We start from the raw sequence: 21,369 nt of genomic DNA, 5'->3' as shown, positions 1-21,369 counted from the left end.
AAGAAGTTGACTCTGAGATTTATTGGTCCGTATCAGATATCGGAAAGAGTTGGAACGGTGGCGTATCGAGTGGGATTACCACCGCACCTTTCGAATTTGCACGATGTGTTTCATGTGTCGCAACTTCGGAAGTATGTACCGGATCCATCCCATGTGATCCAAAGTGATGATGTGCAAGTTAGAGATAACCTTACGGTTGAGACTTTACCGGTAAGGATTGATGATCGAAAAGTGAAGACGTTGAGAGGCAAGGAGATACCTCTTGTGAGAGTCGTTTGGGACAGAGCGACTGGTGAAAGCTTAACGTGGGAGCTAGAGAGTAAGATGTTGGAATCTTATCCAGAGTTGTTTGCTTGAGGTAAATTTTCGACGACGACAATCTTATAAGTTGGGGAGAGTTGTAAAGCCCGTTTCGAATTATTTAATTATTTAATTATTTAATTGAGTCTAGAAGTTATTTAGATCAGTTTATATTATATTTATATGATATATGTGTGATTTAAGAGGTTTATATGATTGAGGTGGTTTTATATGATTTTATGAGGAGTTGTGACTTATTTCATTGTTTAATAAAATAAGATTTGAAAATAAAATAAATATTGAGTTTAGGGGTTGTTTTTAGATTTTAGAGAGTTTTGGGGGAAAAAGAGAAATAAGATAAGATAGTTGGAGGAGATATAAATAGGGAAACCTAGTTTAGAATAGAAAAACATAACGTACGTACGATCAATTTTGGAGAAAAGGGAGAAAAAGCCAAGAGGAGAGGGAGAAGACCTAGAGGCTGCGATTTTCATCTATAAGGTAAGGGTGAGACTAACTTTGCAATTCTATTAAGTCTGTGATTCAATGGTTAGGTTTAACATTAATTAGGATGAGTTTAAGAGGAATCGGAAACTAGGTCAAATTGGTAGATTTGATGATTAAACGGTGAAAAGTTGTTAGATTGATGTAGAAACTGTCCCTAGACCTTAGATAATGATTACGATGAATTCTGGAACCGAGATTGGGCTTAAAACCATGAGAGTTGATGATTTTTCATAAAAACTGCACCTCTGCCCGTAGCGACATTCATCACTCGCCTCCCGAGCCATGATCCTCGCCACGGCGAGTGATGAACTTCATCGCTCGCCTCGCGCGCAACCTTTCCCCGCCTCGCGAGTTGCACGTCGCAGCTCGCCATAGCGAGAAGATGAACTCGCCTAGCAAGCTTGACTAGAGAGCATGCAAGATTTCGTGAATTTGACTTTTGAGATGATCCTTAGATGCCTTTGAGTGCCTGAACATGTCTAATAATGATTAGGAAAGAATGTAGGATGAGATTGAACCTGGAAAGATTGTAGAATGAAACTTGTAGGATTCTGACCTGAAATCGCCACGGCGAGCAGAGGCTCTCGCCTCGCGAGTGACCTAGAAAACAGAGTGCCTTGTTAGATTTTGCGACCTTTGTTGCACGAGTTGTCGAGAGTTGAACCTTGGGATAGCATTAAGACTTAATGATGATGTTAATTATAATCTGTGAATCTGTTTAAGATGTGTTGATGTTGATTTTGATGTGATATAATGTTATATGCATTACTTGAAGAATATTTGAATATTTAAGATGTTGATGAATTGCAATTGATATTATTATGTCATGCTGTTTTTGTATACTGTCTATTTTGCTGTTGTTATTTAACTAAGCTGCATGAGTCGGTCTAAGTTGATGAAGATGATGATGTTCCAAATTATTGGATTATATAAGAGGTTGTCGAATTAAGATGTTTAAGAGGTCGAGTCCATGCATTAACATTTCATTGTTGGGGGCTTGATGCCCTGGAGCTTTGTACTCAACACGTTGGAGCTTTAGCTCAATTAGCGATGGGGGCTTGATGCCCTGGAAGTATATTAATACTCAAATAGCGATGGGGGCTTGATGCCCTGTATTGGTACCACATGCATATAAGAGGTATAAGTTGCATAGTTGCATTTGTTGAGTCGAAAATGATAAGTTGTGAAGTTGTGATTATTATGAACGAAGTGATTTATGATATATTATTATCAATGATGAGTAATAACATGTTTTTACGTTGTTAATTATAATTGTTGAATTATATGCTTAATATTATTGTTTTGTGAAATCTCACTCCTTCTGCTTGAAAATGTTGCTCTTCGTATGAGTAACTTGCAGGTGATCAAGTTTAAGTAGCTGGAGTTGCTGTCGTGAGTGGTTATCCCTCACTGAGTCTTAGGTTGCTCTGATACGTAACGGGAGGGGATCTTTAGTGGATATTTCTCTTTCCTTTGCGTATATGCTATGATTATGTTGTTTAACTGAATTTATGAGATGACTTTTATGAGGCCTGCGTGCCAAGACTTTTATGATGTTGAAATAATTCCGCTGCTATTACGTTAATGATTTATGTTGAAGGATAATTAGTTAATTATCTGTTTTATGATTTTTATGAAGTTTTATGAAGTGTGATATCCCGTTATATGTGGTTTACTCTGATAAATGTTTATAAAATTTATAAGTTGGGAAAACGGGGTGTTACACGAAGCACGGGTTTATATCTAGTTTTATGTACAATGCATACCCTATTAAGAGAAAACAAAAGAAAGAAACCATGTTTATAAGAAAGTTCTATTGTTGGCAAATAAAAAGCTTGAAGTTCCTGCTGCGTGTCACATTCTTTTCTGCCACCCATTAAAGTTAGGTGCCAACTTGAAAACTCAGTCATAACTCATTATATACATTTGTAACTTAAGCGTTAAAAGGTAAACTATATGATTCTTGTCCAAAAAAAGAAGATAAACTATGAAGTTCGTATTATTTGGTAGTGTCATAACGATATTCAAACAATTTTCCACTTTGAAGCATTATATTGTCTGAAAATATTTACCTTTCATATTGCCTTTGTAATTTTATATATAGTTTTAACAATGCCAAAGGTAACAACCCTTTATCTATGAATTATCTAGCTTTCAGAATGCCAATAATTTATTTGAATAAATCAAAAGCATAACTCACAAAACTACATAAACATATTTAAACCTTATTCATAAAGAAGTAAAATCAGAAAATATGTTTTTGTGATTCACTTTCTATTAGAAATTATTGTTAGGTCTAACACAATCACATAAAATCAACTTATGATGTGAGGATTGACTTTACTTATAAACACTTTTTCAGACCATCTATCATCTAATGCTAGAATTTTTAACCTACTCCCTAATGCCAAACACTATTAAGTTTGATGCTTGAATATAAATGATGAGTGATTCGATAGACAAAAATAATAGGATATGGTCCAACAGATCTTAGAGGAGAAAAAAATAAAAGATGTTTGTTGCAAGAAGCTTCAAGAATTCAAATAAGAATAAGATTTTATGGAACAAAAACAAGACGTTTAGCTATAATTAAATTATTTTGACAGAATTATCTCTAATGTTGCTTATGTGTAGTTAATTAAGTTTGGCTAGTTTGATAATTTACGTTGAATGTTAGTATTTTCTTAAATAATATCGTTGATATTAACCAACGAGTTTTTAATCTCATCGAAAAGTTTGGACTTTCACAGTATGATGATTCAATATTTAATTTTCAATTGAAAGAAGTATTCATATTTAATGTTCGACATATCAATAAAATTGCTTTAAATAGTGTGAACATTTTCAAAAAAAGAGTTAGATATATATTAGATTTTTAGTTATTAAAATAGGGACAATTTAAAAAACTTTATTCTGACATCTATTAGAAATAAGTTTTGATCTGTCCGGTGAGAACGGATGAGTGGCAACGGCGGCGGATAATGCTCCAGTGTGACGGTAACAGCTTATGATACGGAGCTGTTGAGTCTTCGCGGTGGAACGAAAGGTGTCTGTGGGCACATTAGCACCCCAACGCTCAAGTCAGTAATGGAATTGAGAAGGAGTGTGTAGAGAATGTTGTGTAAAATGAATAGTACCTTGAGGGTGAAGCAAAATCACGTGTATAGGCGCGCGTTGGTCATAATCGTCTCCGGGTTATGCTGCGTGTGATTAGTGACGAAAGATGACACGTGTAGGGCGATCCTCGTGCTGGGGCGCGCTTCTGTGTGGCACGATACATTTAAGCTGGCGTGCTCCTTCAGATGCGGAGTCTTAAGATGACGTAAGTTATGCCACGTGTTGTCGTGTGATTGTTCTTCTAACCGGTGCATAACAAGTTTGGATAATTTGCTGGCATTTGTATGATGTGATTTTTGTAACTACCAGTACTATTATCAACATTGACCAAAATCAAACCTCTTCATCACGCTCCATTTCTACTATATACACACACACACACAGCACAACTACTTCGCCAAACTACAATCAATTAAACAAAACCCTTCAATATCCTTAGTTATATCTAACAGCAATGGGTATTGGAAATGGAGATAATTTCATTGTGAGTGTAACAAATGAAGAGGTAGTGACAGCAGTGTTACCAATAAAAGAACATTGCCTCCCACTCTCTAATCTTGACTTACTTCTACCTGCATTGGATGTTGGTGTGTTCTTTTGTTACAAGAATCCAATGTTATTGTCCACTTCAACAACGTTATTAACCTTTGATTCTATGGTTGTGTCTCTCAAGAAGGCATTAGCTAAGGTTTTGGTCTCATACTATGCATTTGCAGGTGAAGTTGTGTCCAATTCTGTGGGTGAACCTGAGATTCTTTGTAATAACCGTGGTGTTGATTTTGTTGAAGCTGTTGCTGATGTTGAGCTTCAATGCCTCAATTTTTATAACCCTGATGAATCTGTTGAAGGAAAGTTTGTTCCTAAGAAGAAGCATGGCGTGCTCGCAATCCAGGTATAAAACTAAGGGGTGACAAAATGGATGGGTTGAATATATTTTTTTCGGACAGTAATAGATTAATCAAAATAATTCATTAATTCATTTTTAATTTTTGAAAGCTCAAATATAAAATTAAATTCATTGATTATCCAATAACAATTTTCAATGGATTGATCGGAATCTTTATAAGTTAAAAAATCATGTTAATTATTATATAAATTCGAAATATTTATTAATAAATAAGTTACAGAGTGACCTCTAAAAAAAAGTTACATTAATATTAACTAATAATAAAACATTTTTTCAATTGGTCCTGGATGGTATTGGCATAGTATTCAAATCTATAGAAAAAGGAATGCTTGTGCAGATAAGCCAGGAGGCATGGTAATAAGAACCATGCATGTTTGGTGGGATACCTTACCTAGTTTCCTTAGGTAGGATTTTTTCACAGATAAACATGGTCTTCCGAATATTCGTTTTCCTTAGTATGTCCTTTGTTTTATTTTAATTTTGGAGGATTTTGATACAGTCCCCTCTCTTGTATAGTTTTTCTTTTTTAATAAAATTTTAGAGCATGTGGTAAAGGATGGGAGCAATAATTATGGGGTGCAAACTTAGTTGGGATGTCTAGTTGTTTTCTATACCTTCATCGCTCTATTGATTCATAAAAATAAAAAATTAATAATAAAACATTATACAAGTATGATTTATTTAAATCCTTTATCTTCTTATAAAAAAAATCCTTTATCTAATATGTTGAGTAAATACTATTATTTAATGTATTTTATTGGTTAATATTTTTTTTAATGAATATAGAATTTTATTTGGGTCTAAGGGCCGGGTGGTGTTCACAAGTTGGGTGACACATTCAATCTGATGACCCAAATTAACTAAATTATTTGGCTTAATTGCACTTTTGGACCCCTATCTTTTCAAAAGTTGCGGTTATGGATCCCTAACTAATTTAAATACAAAACAGCCCCCTATGTTTTGATTCTTTGGCAGTTTTGGACCCCCAGTTCATTATTGACTCGGTCAACACTGACGTGGCACCCTAAGTGAGGTGCCACGTGTCAATTTTTTTTTTTTTTGCCTTGGGGGTCCAAAACTGCTTAAGAATCAAAACATAGGGGGCTGTTTTGTATTTAAATTAGTTAGGGGTCCATAACCACAACTTTTGAAAAGATAGGGGTCCAAAAGTGCAATTAAGCCAAATTATTTAAATTTGGGTTCAATCTAAACCAATTTATTAAAAGTTGAAATGGTTTAGTTCATGTAATATCTTATAAGTTTAAATATGTAACTCGGTAACTCAAGCCCTTAAAAAAAGTATTTATTTTAATATTGTTACCATTATATGTTGATTTAAAAGCGTTTTAATTTAATACAAATGTTAAAATTTTAAACGAAATAATTTAGTTCAAATGAAAAATAATGGCATTTAATTATATTGGGGATTTTTTTAAAAAGTTATTTCTCATGGATCTAATAACCTGACCCAAACCAACATTTTCATCACCGGATTCGGTTGTTATTACATGTATATCATCCTTGTATAGAGATAACTTGCGCAGCAAGTTATCCATTAGTGTAATGATTCTCTATTTGTTAGTTCAGAGGACTTAGCGTAGAGTTCACCACTTGTATAAATAACCTTTGTACTGTTAACTTTCAATCTAATGAACGTATGGGAATCTCTCTAGTGATAATATGGTATTAGATTTCTCTCTCCCGTGAGAGAAGTTTTGATCCTAACTGTTTTCTATTACGGTTGCTTCCGCTCCAATCTTCATTTTCAACCTCTGATTTTCTTCTCCTTTTTCACCATTGATACTTGTAGAAGCTTTTCTTTGTGATTCTGTGCTTTCTCCTTTTGTTTCAATCGGTGATTTTTCCTCTTTTTCTTTCCTTTGTTCTTCTTCAATTTCTGCGTTTTTACACGTTGTTCATCATTGGTTCTTCTTCCTTTGCATCATGCCTCCTCGTCAAGCACCTATCATCATTCAAGCTCCACCACAACCAGATGTTAAATCGGTTTTCTACGTTCATCCAAGCGAAGGTCCGAACTCAGTTTCTATCATTCCCAAGCTCAATGGCTCCAATTACTTAGCTTGGAGTTGTTCTAGGAAGCGTTCTTTGAGAGCAAAGAACAAACTTGCGTTCATCAATGGCGCGGTTCAACAACCTTACATTTTGGATTTGAACAGAGCAGCGTGGGAACGGTGCAAACCACTTGATACACTCTTGGATTATCAATTCGGTTTCGGAATCTATAGCTCAAACCATTGTCTTTCATGATTATGCTTCAGATGTTTGGGAAGATCTGAAAGAGAGGTTTTCTAAAGCTAACAAAATTTGAATTTTTACTCTTCGTTCTTCTATCAACAACCTCAAGCAAGGAGGAAAAACGGTTTCAGAGTATTTCACTGAAATGTGCTCTCTTTGGGAAGAATTAAATTCACACAGGCCTCTTCCTAATTGTTCATGTATTCATCAATGTCGTTGTGAAGCTTCAACTCTTGCTCATGTGTATCATGTTGAAGATCAAATCATGCAATTTCTCATAGGCCTGAAAGACCAATTTTCAGTGGTCAAGACTCAAATTTTGCTTATGGATCCTCTTCCTTCTTTGAATAAAATGTATTCCTTAGTGATTCAAGAGGAGAGTAATCATGCACCTATACTCTCTCTTGCTACTGATGAGTCCAACATTTTGGCTAATGCCACTGATTCAAAGAAGTCTTATGGTCTTGGTATAGGATATTATGGAAATCAGAAGAATTCATCCAAATATTGAAATTTCTGCAATCGTACAAACCACATTATTGACACTTGTTATCAGAAGCATGGACTCCCTAACTCTAACAAATCATGAAATTCCAATGCTTTCACTCATGAATCCACTAATAGTGTTACAGTCGAATTTGGTAATGGAGGTAACACTGAGCATTGGAATGGTGAATCAGGTTTCAGTATTTCTCAGGACACATATCAGCACCTTGTGAACTTGGTTCAACAAGAAACCTTTTTACCCTCAACAGTGTCTCCTTCTGTTTCTACCTCAAATCAACTCACTGCATCTCAATCCATTCCTCATGCTACAAATCAGTCAGGTATACAAAGTGTTTTCTCTTCTTCCTTTCATGTTAGTTCTTTACCAATTTGGATCATAGATTCAAGAGCTAATGATCATGTTTGTTTCTCTAAATCTCATTTCACTTCATTTCATAAAATCAAACATGTTCTTGTTAGTCTTCCTAATGGTAATTTTATACATGTGCATTATGTTGGCAATGTATATTTCGCTCCAAATTTGTTAGTCTCCTGAATTCAAATTCAATTTGATATATGTCTCCAAAATGTGTGAGTCATTATCCTGTAGTTTAATTTTATCTCTAAGAAGTGCATTATACAGGATGTGACATCACGGAGGATGATTGGTTTGGGTGATCAGTCAGATGGTATCTACAAAATGTTTATGCAGTCTGATTGAATAAAACCGCAAGTGTACGGTTCTATCGAAGTAGTAAAATAAGAGTAATGTTCCGACAGGGTGTTGTTTGATTCAATTAACTTTAATTGATGATTAGAAGAGAATCAAGATGCAAAGTTGGGGTTTTCAAACGGTTAGAAGATAATATAATAAAAAGAGCCTTGGGATCATTAGTTCATCTTAACGACAAATCCTTCACAAACTGAACTATTAAACCTAGAACTTTATGTTAGACCTAACTTCTAAAGACAGTTTCTCTTTTGTTCCTCTAGCAATCAAGCCTATTTCGCTGACTTGATCACTATTAGATTTTGGTCCCTTTAGCAACCAAGCATATTTCGCTAACTTGATCACTATTAGAATCCTTAAAGTTCGAAACTTATATGTCTCAAAGATTGTAAAGACTATTTCACTGCCTTTACAATCTTTGTCTAAATTCACTTGTTCGAATATCAAAGCTCCACTTTCGTTTTATGAATTGATATTTGAGATGATTGATTAACAATTTTTAAACCCTCCACTTTCGTTTCCACAGTTTGATAATGGTTAATTCATGTTAAAACGGTGAATTTAGATTAGAAATTAGGGTTACATAAGATTAGGGTTTAAAGCTTGGTTTGATTAGGATTATGTCATTGGACTTATCCAACAATCCTAAGACAAGAGAAGTCTACTCACTCATGTTCATCGTAGACATGGAGAAGAAGAGGAAAAGCATAAAAGTAAATAATAAGAAAGTAAAGGAAAAGAAAAGAACTTTTATTAAGAAAGACAATTGTCACTTATTGAATTCCAAGAATAAAAGATGAATGTTTGTGATGGCTAGCTACTCTATTTATAGTTTACATTCGACTTAGAATCTAAGCAATTACATCACTAGAATGTTGCACAAGCAACCACGGGATTTTTGGTAAAACTAAAATAGAGTAGCTTAAAATCTAAGCAAAAGCAGCAAAAGGCTGTCCTGGGAGGTGGCACGGCTGTGCCAATGTTAGCACGGGCTGTGCCAAGCTTCTGACTTGGAGGAGACATATTTTTGTCTCCGAATCTTAGTATTTTTGCTCCGAATAAGCTCCAAAACCCCTTTCCTTTGCTCCAAGACTCAATCCATCAAATATTCATTCCTGAAATATAATAATATGCAATTGAAGTAAAATAGCTCTAAAAGGAAATAATATTAAAATAAAATAAACTTAAATCTAATTAAGAAGAAACTAAATATTATACTAAAACGACCAATTATTGACTCATCACAGTCCCACAATCAGAAGTTGCAAATTCAATAGTTTTCAGTCTTTACCTAATAAAGTAGCACACAGTGCTTGTAATATTTTTGATTTTAGTTTTACCAAGTCTCAAGTTGTTTTTAACAGTTCTAGGATACCTGAATCGACCTTGTGGCATTTCAGGCTTGGTCATTTGTCCAATCAAAGACTATCTTCTATGTGTCATTTGTATCCATCTATTATTGTTGATAATAAACCAGCATGTGATGTTTGTCACTTGCTAGCCATAAGAAATTTCCTTTTCCTCGTAGTTCTTCTCATGCTAATAGTAAATTTCAATTACTTCATTTTGATATTTGGGGACCACTTGCTATTAATTCATTCATGGACACAAATACTTTCTCACCATAATTGATGATCATACCAGATTTTTGTTGATCATTTTGCTTAAATCTAAAGCAGAAGTACCCGTTCATATTAAAAATTTCATTATTATGATAGAAAACCAGTTTCGTACCACACCCAAAATCATAAGAACTAATAATGGTCCTGAATTTCTCCTTCATGATTTTTATACCTCTAAAGGTTTTTTGCATCAAAGGTCTTATGTTGAAACCCCCCAACAAAATGGGAGAGTAGAAAGAAAGCATCAACACATATTAAACATAGGAAGAGCTTTACTTTACCAATCCAAATTACCTTTATCCTGCTGGTCATATGCCTTTTTACATGTTGTCTTTCTCATTAATAGAGTACCTACACATGTCCTTCAAAATCAATCTCCTTATCATTTACTATATGAAAATCCACCAGATGTCACTAATTTCCAGGTTTTTGGTTGTCTTTGCTATGCTTCATCCATTCAAAGTCACAGAATTAAATTTGAATCAAGAGCCAAAAAGTCTGTTTTCTTAGGGTACAAGTTAGGTTTCAAAGGCTATGTTTTGTATGATTTACATACCAGAAAAATCTATATTTTCAGACATGTTGTTTTTCATGAATGTGTTTTACCCTATAAATCTAATCCATCCTCCCAGAGTCATGATTGAGAGTATTTCTCATCTCTTTCAAATTCTTCTATCATTCCTTCTATTTTTGACACTCCTCCTTCTTCTTCACCTATTACTGATATTGTTTCTCATGATCACCCTACCACTACTACTCTTCCTATCCCTCCTACATCACCTCCTGTCCTTAGACATTCTTCTAGAAATAAAACCTCTCTCCTTCTTACTTGAAAGATTATATTTGTCACAATAAATCTTCTGCATCTGTTAATAATATGTACTATAGAGCTCATTGCTCTTGAGAATATTGGAACTTGGAAAATAATTGATTTACCTTCTAATGTTAAACCTATAGGTTTTAGGTGGATTTACAAAATTAAGCATCATGCAGATGGCAGTATTGAGAGATACAAGGCTAGACTTGTTGCTAAGGGCTATAATCAGGTAGAAGGTTTGGATTACTTTGATACTTACTCACCTGTAGCCAACCATACCACCATCAGATTAGTGTTAGCACTTGCTTCATTACATAACTGGCATCTTCATCAACTTGATGTCAATAATGCTTTCTTGCATGGGGATCTTAAAGAAGATATGTACATGGAAATCCCACCAGGAGTTTCCACCACTAAGCCTAATCAATGTTGCAAGCTTCTCAAACCATTATATGTCCTGAAAAAAGCAGTAGGAAATGGTATGAGGAACTGCTCTGTTAATTGCAAATGGTTATCAACAAGCTTCAGAAGATCATTCTTTGTTTATCAAACACAGTGCCGCTCAATTCACTACTCTCTTAGTTTATATTGATGACATAATCTTGACTGGTAATTCTTTGGATGAATTCACTTTTATTAAGAACATTCTTCATCATTCATTCAAAATTAAAGACTTGGGACAACTCAAATATTTTTGGGTTTGGAGGTTGCACATTCAAAACTGGATATTTCTCTATGTCAGAGGAAATACTGTTTGGATTTGTTATCTGACTCAGGTTTTTTGGATTCAAAACCTATGGCCACCCCTTCATATCCTTCCATCAAACTATGTCATGATGACTCTCCTCCATACAAAGACATTCCTGCTTACAGAAGACTTTTTGGAAGATTATTGTACCTGAATGCAACCAGACCAGACATTACCTTCATCACTCACCAATTAAGCTAGTTCTTGTCTAATCCAACTCAAACACACTACAATGCAGCTTTGAGAGTGCTCAAATACCTCAAAACTTGTCATGGCGAAGGTCTTTACTTTCCTAGATCTTCACTTCCTTCTATTCAAGGCTTCTCAGATGCTGATTGGGCAAGATGTAGAGATACCAAAAGATCCATATCTGGACAATGTTTTTTCCTTCGAAATTCCTTGATATCATGGAGGACTAAGAAAAAACTCACTGTTTCTAGATCCTCTTCTGAGGATGAATATAGAGCACTAGGATAAGCCACCTGTGAACTTCAATGATTGCTATAAACAGGAACTTTAGTGCAAATTACTTGCAATAAAGTTCCTGTTTTGTACTGTGATAATCAAAATTCCGTTTACATCTCAGCCAATCCAGTTTTCCATGAAAGAACCAAGCATCTGAAAATTGATTGCCACATTGTTAGAGAGAAACTTGCAGCAGACATCATGAAGCTTCTCCCTATTTCCTCACAAAATCAACTTGCAGATTTTTTTACAAAATCTCTTCTTCCTCAACCTTTCAACTCTCTATTGTTCAAGTTGGATTTCGTTGATACATACAAACCTCCAACTTGAGGGGGACTATTACATGTATAGATATCCATCCTTGTATAAAGATAACTTGCGCAACAAGTTATCCATTAGTGTAGTGATTCTCTACCTGTTAGTTCACAAGACTTTGCATAGAGTTTACCACTTGTATAAATAACCTTTGTACTGTTGACTTTCAATCTAAAGAACGTATGAGATTCATTCATTTCTCTAGTTGTTTCGAGCTTGGTGTAAAATATAAGTTTTTTTTTACTCAACCCATGTCACTAAAATTTGATTAGTTAGAATCTTCTCCATTTCCGGTCTCTATTTTACCTCTTCATTTCTATAGTTTTGAAGTGTATGTTTAATAATTAGACACACCAAATGTTTCGTTATCTTCCTTTCAAGAAATATGTTACTTTATTGTATTTATATTATCATAACTTTGTAATGAAAAAAAACGGGGGGTAAAAATATAAGGGATCTTGACTCTTACTTAAGATGGTTGAATTGATTGTCCTCGTGAGCTTAACTCGATTGGTATGGACAATATATAATATATGCAAGGTCTAGGGTTCAAACCTCGAAAAAAAAAATATGATTCAATTGATTTCATAAAATAAAAGGATGGACTACGAATAATCCTTAGTATTAAATGGATGAATTGAATTCGGTCCATTTTTTTTATTATTATTATTGAAAAGATGGGCACTCCTGTTCACGTCTTTCCGCTCTTTTTATTGCATTGACGTTTGAAAATTATCAACGGTGTTTTTTTATAAAATTTTGATGTTGATTAAAACTAAAAATATAAATGTTTGTTGCTTTCAAATTATAACAAACCAAACTAAACATGAATATCTATTTCAATGACACCAACAATATAACAAAAAAAAAAAAATCTAAATCCTTTTTTTTAATCACATCAACAACAATCTTTATTATATAAAAAGTTGTTTAAGCGTATAATTGGGATAACAAAAAAGTAAGTATAAATATACTTATCTAGTTTGTTACACGGCTGAGAGTGACAAACATCTACTTTCTAGTTAAATACTAGCGTATTTACCTCGCGTTGCCCGGGTTAGACATATTCAAGAAGATAAAAAAAATTATATGTATGATATTCGCAAATAAAATTTATCACGGATTGGTATATGATGAATATCTTAATAAATACACACAAATATAATAAAATATACCATATTATAAATACTCGAAAATTTATAAATGCACATACAGATAAAATTAATTAGATTTAGTAAAAATATTAACACATATAGAATAAAATTAACTTTTAGGAATTTGTGTTATTTCTGTTACATAAAATATTAGGAATTCAATGAAAAAGGTAAGTAAAATATTTAATATATAAGATCAAAAGTTTGTTGAGATATTTATGTCAATTCAAATATTAGTTTTTAAAAAAATAGAAAAATAAAAAAATATTGCGAATAAACGTGAAAGTGATACGTGACATAAAAAATCTTAATATATATACTATTGATAATAGCAATGCTCTAGATAAATAGCGATGCTCGTGTTTCAATTGACTATTTTTTACGCAGGCAACTTCATTAAATTGTGGTGGGATTGTAGTGGCATGCACATTTGATCATCGCATAGCAGATGCCTACTCAACAAACATGTTCTTAGTATCATGGGCCGAGATGGCTCATCCAACAAAGTCCAAATCAATAACAATGACTAATGAACCATGTTTTCGTCGCTCCCTCCTCAACCCTCGTCATCCAGGTTCCATCCATCCTTCCCTTGATGACATGTACATTCCCATTTCCGAACTCTCTCCTCCTTCGGCCACCACTGCAAAGTCGTTACTTAGCCGCATATACTTCGTCACCTCAGAGGAGCTCTATCGCTTGCAATCACTCGCGGATTGGACCAACAATGGTACCACTAAGCCCACGAAGCTTGAATCGTTTTCTGCTTACTTGTGGAAGTTAGTTGCTAATTCAGCTACAAGGGGTGGTAGTAAAATGGGCATTGCCAAAATGGGTATAGTGGTTGATGGAAGAAGGAGACTTGGCAACGATAGTAGTGATGGGGATGGGAGAGAAGCAATGATGACCCACTATTTTGGTAATGTTCTTTCTATCCCATTTGGCGGGAAATCAGTGGAGGAGTTGATCGATAAGCCATTAGGGTGGGTGGTTGATAAGGTTCGTGAGTTTGTATCGGTAGCAACAACGGAGGAGCACTTCTTAGGGCTCATTGACTGGGTGGAAGCACACCGACCTGTACCTGGATTGACGAAGATTTATTGTGGCGACCCCAATGAAGGGCCGGCTTTTGTGGTATCTTCCGGGCAAAGATTTCCAGAAGACAAGGTGGATTTTGGATGGGGAAAAGTTGTGTTTGCATCCTACCATTTTCCATGGGGTGGTGAAACTGGTTATGTGATGCCAATGCCAAGCCCTTTAAGGAATGGTGATTGGATTGTTTATATGCATCTTTCAAAAGAGCAATTGGAGATCATAGAGTCCGAGGCAGATCATGTCTTTAAGCCTTTGACTTGGGATTATCTCAATCAATGATGGATATGCTATTACTAATCATGTATGTTGACATGGCATTCTAGTGGTTAAAAGTTTGTACATCATATTTTAAGCATGATTTTAAGTCATTGCATCACAATGTGGCATCACATGTGGTTGCTAAGTTTGTAATGTGTGCAACATTGTTCAATTATAATGGTTGTGGGTTTGGTTATTCTACGTTTTACTTTAATCATATGTTTTAAGTATAGAAATCAAGTTTGAAAGTTTGATGTAATATTCCTTCAAGGGGGCCCTACGCCCATACTCATCTTCTTCCCTGTCCATCTCGAATTGAAATCCGATCGCCGTACGTTTTTTTTTAAGGATGTGTTTGGATTGAGGGTTGAGGAGGGGAAGGGAGGGGAGAGTTAACTTTTATTTTTTAAATTACGAATAATGTAAAATATTTTTTAAAAATAAATTAAGTGTTTTTGAAGTATTATTTGATTATTTATCATATTGTTAATTCAATTTTTAAAAAATTATTTTATAATGTCCGTAATTTAAAAAAGAAAAGTAAACTTTTCCATTACTTTCCCTCCTAAACCCTCAATCCAAACACACTCTATATGAATTCTATACCATTAATTAATCATGGAACTAAACCATTCATTCTTACATAGCAAAAGAAGTTCTTTAATATGCCAAACCTTGTTGAATGCAAACATAAGAATTAAATACCAAATCATGAAAGAGAAAATTAAATGTAATAAACTAAATTTTTACATCCATTCATTTTGGTCTAAAGAAATATCTCTTCATTATTTCCATCCAAACATAAACCCCTAAAAGGTCATTTATTATTATTGTCTTGTTGCATTTAGAAAATCACCATTATTGATTAAAAACAAACACTACTAGTACAAAATACCAAATCAAGCAAATTGATCATGACCCTTCTTCACTCTTGGACAAAATTATCCAATCGTTGGATCAATATCTTGGCACACTCAGATTCTGGTTTAAACAAATGATAAACATGGTTCTCATCTTTCTCTTCAAAGAATTCCAATTTCCCATTCCACCCACTATTCTTCACACATTCCCAATACCAAACTCCTCTATCCCTTAACCTATCTTGTCCAGCAACACAAACAATAATTCTAGAACAACCAAGTTTTTCCAAGCTAGGTGCACCTTCACCTAAAGGATTAACCCTAGGGTTATCAATTCCAAAAGGTGCATTTGGGTACACCAAATGCCAAACCTTATGGAAAAGATTATTTTCAGGCTCAATAATAGGTTCTGACCCAATAGGGTTAGAACTGTGAAAATAAGGATGAATTAAAATAGCTCCTAATATTTTAACATCATAAGGTAATTTTTCAATTCCAGCTTGAATTGCAATGTTATGTGCAATATTAGCACCAGCACTATCACCACCAATGAAAACCTTATCAAAATCACCATGTTCAATCAACCATGGTTCTGCATTGTTGATGGTATCATTGGTATGATTGGAATGAGAAGATACCCATTTGAGTGCAGCCCAACAATCATGGTAACATGTAGGGAGAGGATACTCAGGAGCAAGTCTATATTCAATTGAAACAACAATCACATTTGCTTGTGATGCAAAGATTTTCAAATGGTCATGGTACAACTTTGAGAATGCGGATTCGAAGATGAAAGCGCCGCCATGAAAATAAACCAGGATTGGAAATTTTGAAGGTGGGTTTGTGATTTTTAGAAGGTATATGCGAGATGAAATTGTGGGGTTGTGTGGGATTTCAATGTCTTTGGATGAAAGTCCAGTGTTTGGGTCATTGAGAGATGGAGGAACCAATGGTGATTGTGATGGTCTTTCCACTGAACCGTCGCTAAAGATACGAATGAATGTTCCAAATTCGGTAACTATTTCTTTAGCGACGGTTTCTGGTGTGGTTTGTGTTTTGGAAGCCATTTCAACTGAGGATGAAAAGAGTGACTGAATGGAGTTTTCAAAGTGAAATATGAGGGTGTGGTGTTTTTCTTGGTGATGATGTGAGTTGGTATTTATAAGAAAGAGATTCATGCATCTAAATGTGGGTGCAATTGTCATTTTATGGTAAAAGGACGAATGGAGTATTTTAAGCCTATTAAATATTGGTCAAATACTTTAACTTTATTTAAAGTTAGATTTCTAATATTGAGAAAAAGAAAATTATTAAAGAAATTTTAAAGATCGTTCAAATATTCTTAAAGAGTACAAATACATACAAATAATAAATACAAGAGTAGTTCAACTAATCAATAACAAAATCAAAGAACCATCCATAATAAACCAATCCCTTGTAAAAAAAAAAAAATCCACCACATAATTCTATCGGTGTTAACAGATTGATATAAGTTGTAAGGGACGAGGACACTTTAAGCAAGTTGTTTATGGTTAGATAACTTTTATATATGAAAGACAGTACATATTGCATATTATATGCAGGAGCTGGGATTCGAACCTCGGATACTCCAATTCTCCACAATTAAATTGTGTGAGCTCTAGCCACTGACTACTTGACCAAAAAAAAAAAAAAAATTCGATTGAGAGGAGAAAAATCACCCTGTATACTTCAGAAGTTCTTTGACAAAAATTAATTACTCTTAAACAGTAAAATAGAATACGATTATGTGCCACACTTTTTTTTTTTTTAAACAATGTGTCACACTCTTCTATTTCACTTTAAAACATATTTTGTATTCACGTATGTAAACACAAGTTAATTACAACAGGTGAGCTGCTCAGTGAAACATCCTACGTGGAGTCTCGAGAGCACTCTTCAGAAGTAAATGAATAATACAATGTTTTTCACTATCTGAAATCAGTCCCATCACATCTAAACTTCCCCCTTTTATAGCCCTCAAAGTGTTGGCTTAATGGGCCTTTCTCTGATCATTCTAGGCCCATTAAGTTGTGATCCAGAGCCTCCTATTGGTTGTTTGCTTTGAGTAAGGCCGTGCGTGGACTAGGAAGCAACTCATCCGTATTGGGCGCGTGGAGTTGAGACGCGATGATCGTCCGTACAGGACACGTGGTATTAAGTTAAGATGATATGAATTGGCTGGCTTGATTTGAACCATCAACCTAGTGTTGACTGAAGACGTGTTGAGCTGGCTTGACTTGAACAATCAATCGAGTGTTGACTGAAGACGTGCTGAGCTGGCTGGCTTGACTTGAACAATCAAATGGAAATGGTCTACCCATGCTAGTCCACAGTCCACCAAGCGTCAAGTATGTTAAGGTGTAGACGTTTGTTCTTTAATCTAGTCGATCCGTACCAGTCCACAGTCGACCAAACGTGAAGCTTGTTAAGGCGTAGACGTTTGTTCTTTAATCCGGTAGATCCGTACCAGTCCACAGTCCACCAAGCATGAAGCCTGTTAAGGCGTAGACGTTTGTTATTTGCTCAAACGACTCATACCGATCCGCCGTCCATCAAATAACTAGTTCGTGACCGAGTTGTAAACACTAGTTTGATTCAAACTTATTTGTCCTTCATCTTGTCTTGTCCCATCATTATACCCACCTCATTAATGCTTATTTACCTTCATAATTGTTCGGCGGCCCCCACCACACCCTTTATTATTTTCCTCCCTATATATACTAACTTTTTACCTCCTCATTTTCACATGACTACATTTTCAGCATTTCCTTTTACTCTTTGTTGATTTGGTTCCTGTTGGAAAGCTTACTTGGTTGCTTCAACTCCTATCACTCAGGTAAAATCACTAATCACTTATTTTTACATGTAGCCTTCATGAATCGCCCAAGTACTTGTAATTTTTCATGTTTTTACCATAGTTCATTCATCCCTTCCTAAGACACAAATGTTAATTTTGCATCTAAAACCATATAATCTTGTTGGTAGAGTTGTGCACCCGTATCCACACCTCCCAAAACAACAAACGCACTCGGCCTGCTTGGTTCACCGAGTCACCTCACTGATTCCAAACCCAAAATAACGTACACACTCGGCCTACTTGACTCACCGAGTCAAGTCACTCTTCCAAAAGGACGCCACCAACTCGTCCTTGTATTTGGTTCTTTCACCTCACCCTTTTTCATCTTCATATAGGAATGGTTCGTCAACATACCAACAAGTACGAGTGTAAGGGAAGGAGATGAGTGGGGGTAAGAGGTCCACTAGAAAAAGAACATGTGCGTGTACTTCCATGTTATTTAGCTTTGGTATTGAAGTATCTTTAGAAATAGAGTAATGATACATAGACACCATTTATTCTCATACATATTTGTACATCCCATGCATTAGGAAGAGAGAAGATGAGAGAAAAGAGAAAGTGTGCTTGTGTGGGGTCCACGTGACTACGTGTCAGATTTTTGTGTGGGTGTTAAAAGGTGTATTGCCACCTAAAGGTGTCTATGTATCATTACTCTAGAAATATGGCCATAGCAATGTGTGTAGCTACTAGCTAGTTGCACTTCTGCTTTACATTCACGTGTAGCCAGAACACCGAACTCCTTCACATTTATTCTTAATTTACATTGTCATGAGCTCCACCAATGGTACAACAACAAGTGGTTGGAACACATCATACCTTCCTATGTTTCCTTTATTATTGTTCCACTAAGACCACTTACAATGGTGTATTTAATGAGCCATTCAACACCAATTTTGCCTCCAATGGTGTGTTTAAAGTGTGTTGAATGAGGGAAGAGAAGAGAGAGAAGGTGAACCGATTCAACACCATTTAACCCTGCCAGGCCGGACACGTGGCGACGCGAAATTGGCCCAAAACGGGCGCGTGCGTTACACGCGCAGACAAGGCACGTGGGCTGTCAGACGTGCGGAGAGAGAATGGCTTTTTGGATAGATAATGACACGTGGCGCGTTATAATTGGTTGTCCGGATTCTTATCATTTTCATAATTTAACCTCAATTATTTCGTTGTAAATTAATTTTTTTTTAAAAAAAATTATACCAAAATTCATGATTTTTTTTTCTCTATAAATAGAGACTTGGTTCATTTGATTTGGACACAGAAAAAAAAACCAAGTTTTTCACTATCTTCTTCTTATTATTATCTTTCTATTAGCAAACTAAGTGAAGTTTTAATCTTATTTTTAGTGAAATGGATCCCAATAATAACCATTTCAACAACCAAAATTATTCTAATTACCCATTTAACTACGAAAATCCCAACAATTATCCAAATCCAAATCAATTTTTCAACCAACGTTCTCAAAACATACCTAATTTTGGTTTTCCACCAAATTTCAACCAGTCATCCTCTGTTCCAAACTTTCATCCATATTATGGATCTATGATGAGATATCCATCTCAAACACCCCCGTTTAATAGTTATATGCCAATGGGGAATGAAAATTTTCCTAGTGTTGATGCAACCCAATATCCTGAATTTTCAACACAAATAACTCCTGGTGGCATGGCAGTTGCTGATGAAGTCACTCCAGAAGATTCAACTCCTAAGAGCAAGAGAAGTAAGGAACCAGCATGGAACACTCAACAAAATTTGGTTCTAATTAGTGCATGGATTAAATATGGAACAAGCAGTGTTGTCGGGAGAAACCAGAGAGGAGAAACATATTGGGGTAAAATTGCTGAGTATTGTAATGAGTATTGCTCATTCGATTCTCCCCGCGATCTAGTTGTCTGCCGAAACCGTTTTAATTATATGAGCAAAATAATAAATAAATGGATTGGTGCTTACGAAAGCGCTAAGCGTATGCAAGGAAGCGGTTGGTCGGAAGATGATGTTTTGACAAAAGCGCATGAATTATTTTCAGGTGGGAAGAATATTCAATTTACTTTGAATGAAGAATGGCACGCTCTCCGTGATCAACCACGTTATGGTAGTCAGATGGGAGGAAATGTTGGGTCAGGGAGTAGTGGATCTAAGAGATCTCACGAGGACTCTGTAGGATTTAGTGCTCGTCCAATGGGTAGGGAGGCAGCTAAAAAAAAAGGTAAAATGAAAAGCAAGGGCGAGACATTGGAGAAGGTGGAAAAGGAATGGGTTCAATTCAAAGAATTAAAAGAGCAAGAGATTGAACAATTGAAAGAGTTAACTTTGGTGAAACAACAGAAAAACAAGTTGCTGCAAGAAAAGACTCAAGCTAAAAAAATGAAAATGTATCTAAAGTTAAGGGACGAAGAGCATCTCGATGACCGGAAGAAGGAGCTGTTGGAGAAGTTGGAGCGTGAGCTGTTTGAAAATTAATTTTATTTGTTGTTTGTATTCAGTCAACATTATCAGTGTTGTCTAGTCCCGACTGTTTGCTTTAATATTTGTCAGTGTTGTCTAGTCCGTAGTGTTTGCTTTAATAATTATCAGAGTTTTGTCTAGTCCTCACTGTTTGCTTTAATAATTATCAGAGTTTTGTCTAGTCCTCACTGTTTACTTTAATAATTGTCAGTGTTGTCTAGTCCCCGTGACTTATTTGCTTTAATAATTATGTCCACTGTGTGCCCATTATTTCACCTACTATAACTTATTTCAAATCCGTCAGTGTCCACCACACAATGTACTTATATATAGGGACTCATATCTACTTTCAATTTCACAAGTCTCATTAAAATCTACTTCCAATTTCACAAATCTCATTCATATCTAC

The 21,369-nt window shown here is 35.2% G+C and overlaps 3 protein-coding genes across 3 annotated transcripts; 2 read left to right on the top strand and 1 right to left on the bottom strand.

Annotated features, from left to right (window-relative positions):
• Positions 1-4,378: 4,378 nt before the first annotated feature.
• Positions 4,379-14,836, top strand: LOC25490586 (coniferyl alcohol acyltransferase). Its single transcript, XM_013604192.3, has 2 exons — positions 4,379-4,816; positions 13,812-14,836. The coding sequence occupies exons 1-2, from the start codon at positions 4,379-4,381 to the stop codon at positions 14,796-14,798; spliced, it is 1,425 nt and encodes a 474-aa protein (XP_013459646.1). The 3' UTR covers positions 14,799-14,836.
• Positions 14,837-15,489: 653 nt separating this feature from the next.
• LOC25490585 (2-hydroxyisoflavanone dehydratase) lies at positions 15,490-16,753 on the bottom strand. Its single transcript, XM_013604191.3, has one exon. The coding sequence runs from the start codon at positions 16,702-16,704 to the stop codon at positions 15,703-15,705; it is 1,002 nt and encodes a 333-aa protein (XP_013459645.1). The 5' UTR covers positions 16,705-16,753; the 3' UTR covers positions 15,490-15,702.
• A 3,352-nt stretch (positions 16,754-20,105) lies between these two features.
• On the top strand, positions 20,106-20,975 carry LOC25490584 (glutathione S-transferase T3). The gene has a single exon (XM_039831958.1). The coding sequence runs from the start codon at positions 20,106-20,108 to the stop codon at positions 20,973-20,975; it is 870 nt and encodes a 289-aa protein (XP_039687892.1).
• The last annotated feature ends 394 nt before the right edge of the window (positions 20,976-21,369 follow it).

The sequence above is a fragment of the Medicago truncatula genome, chromosome 3 (assembly GCF_003473485.1).
Source record: "Medicago truncatula cultivar Jemalong A17 chromosome 3, MtrunA17r5.0-ANR, whole genome shotgun sequence".
NCBI lineage: Eukaryota > Viridiplantae > Streptophyta > Magnoliopsida > Fabales > Fabaceae > Medicago > Medicago truncatula.
Note: the sequence above shows the minus strand (reverse complement) of the source record. Positions and strands in the feature narration are given on the sequence as shown.

What these genes read in the sequence shown, in the direction of transcription:
- LOC25490584 (XM_039831958.1), top strand. Translation starts at nt 20,106, where the DNA reads ATGGGGAATGAAAATTTTCCTAGTGTTGATGCAACCCAATATCCTGAA.
- LOC25490585 (XM_013604191.3), bottom strand. Translation starts at nt 16,704, where the DNA reads ATGGCTTCCAAAACACAAACCACACCAGAAACCGTCGCTAAAGAAATA.
- LOC25490586 (XM_013604192.3), top strand. Translation starts at nt 4,379, where the DNA reads ATGGGTATTGGAAATGGAGATAATTTCATTGTGAGTGTAACAAATGAA. An exon ending in ATGGCGTGCTCGCAATCCAG is followed by an intron (nt 4,817 to 13,811) that starts GTATAAAACTAA and finishes TTTTTTACGCAG; the next exon opens with GCAACTTCATTAAATTGTGG.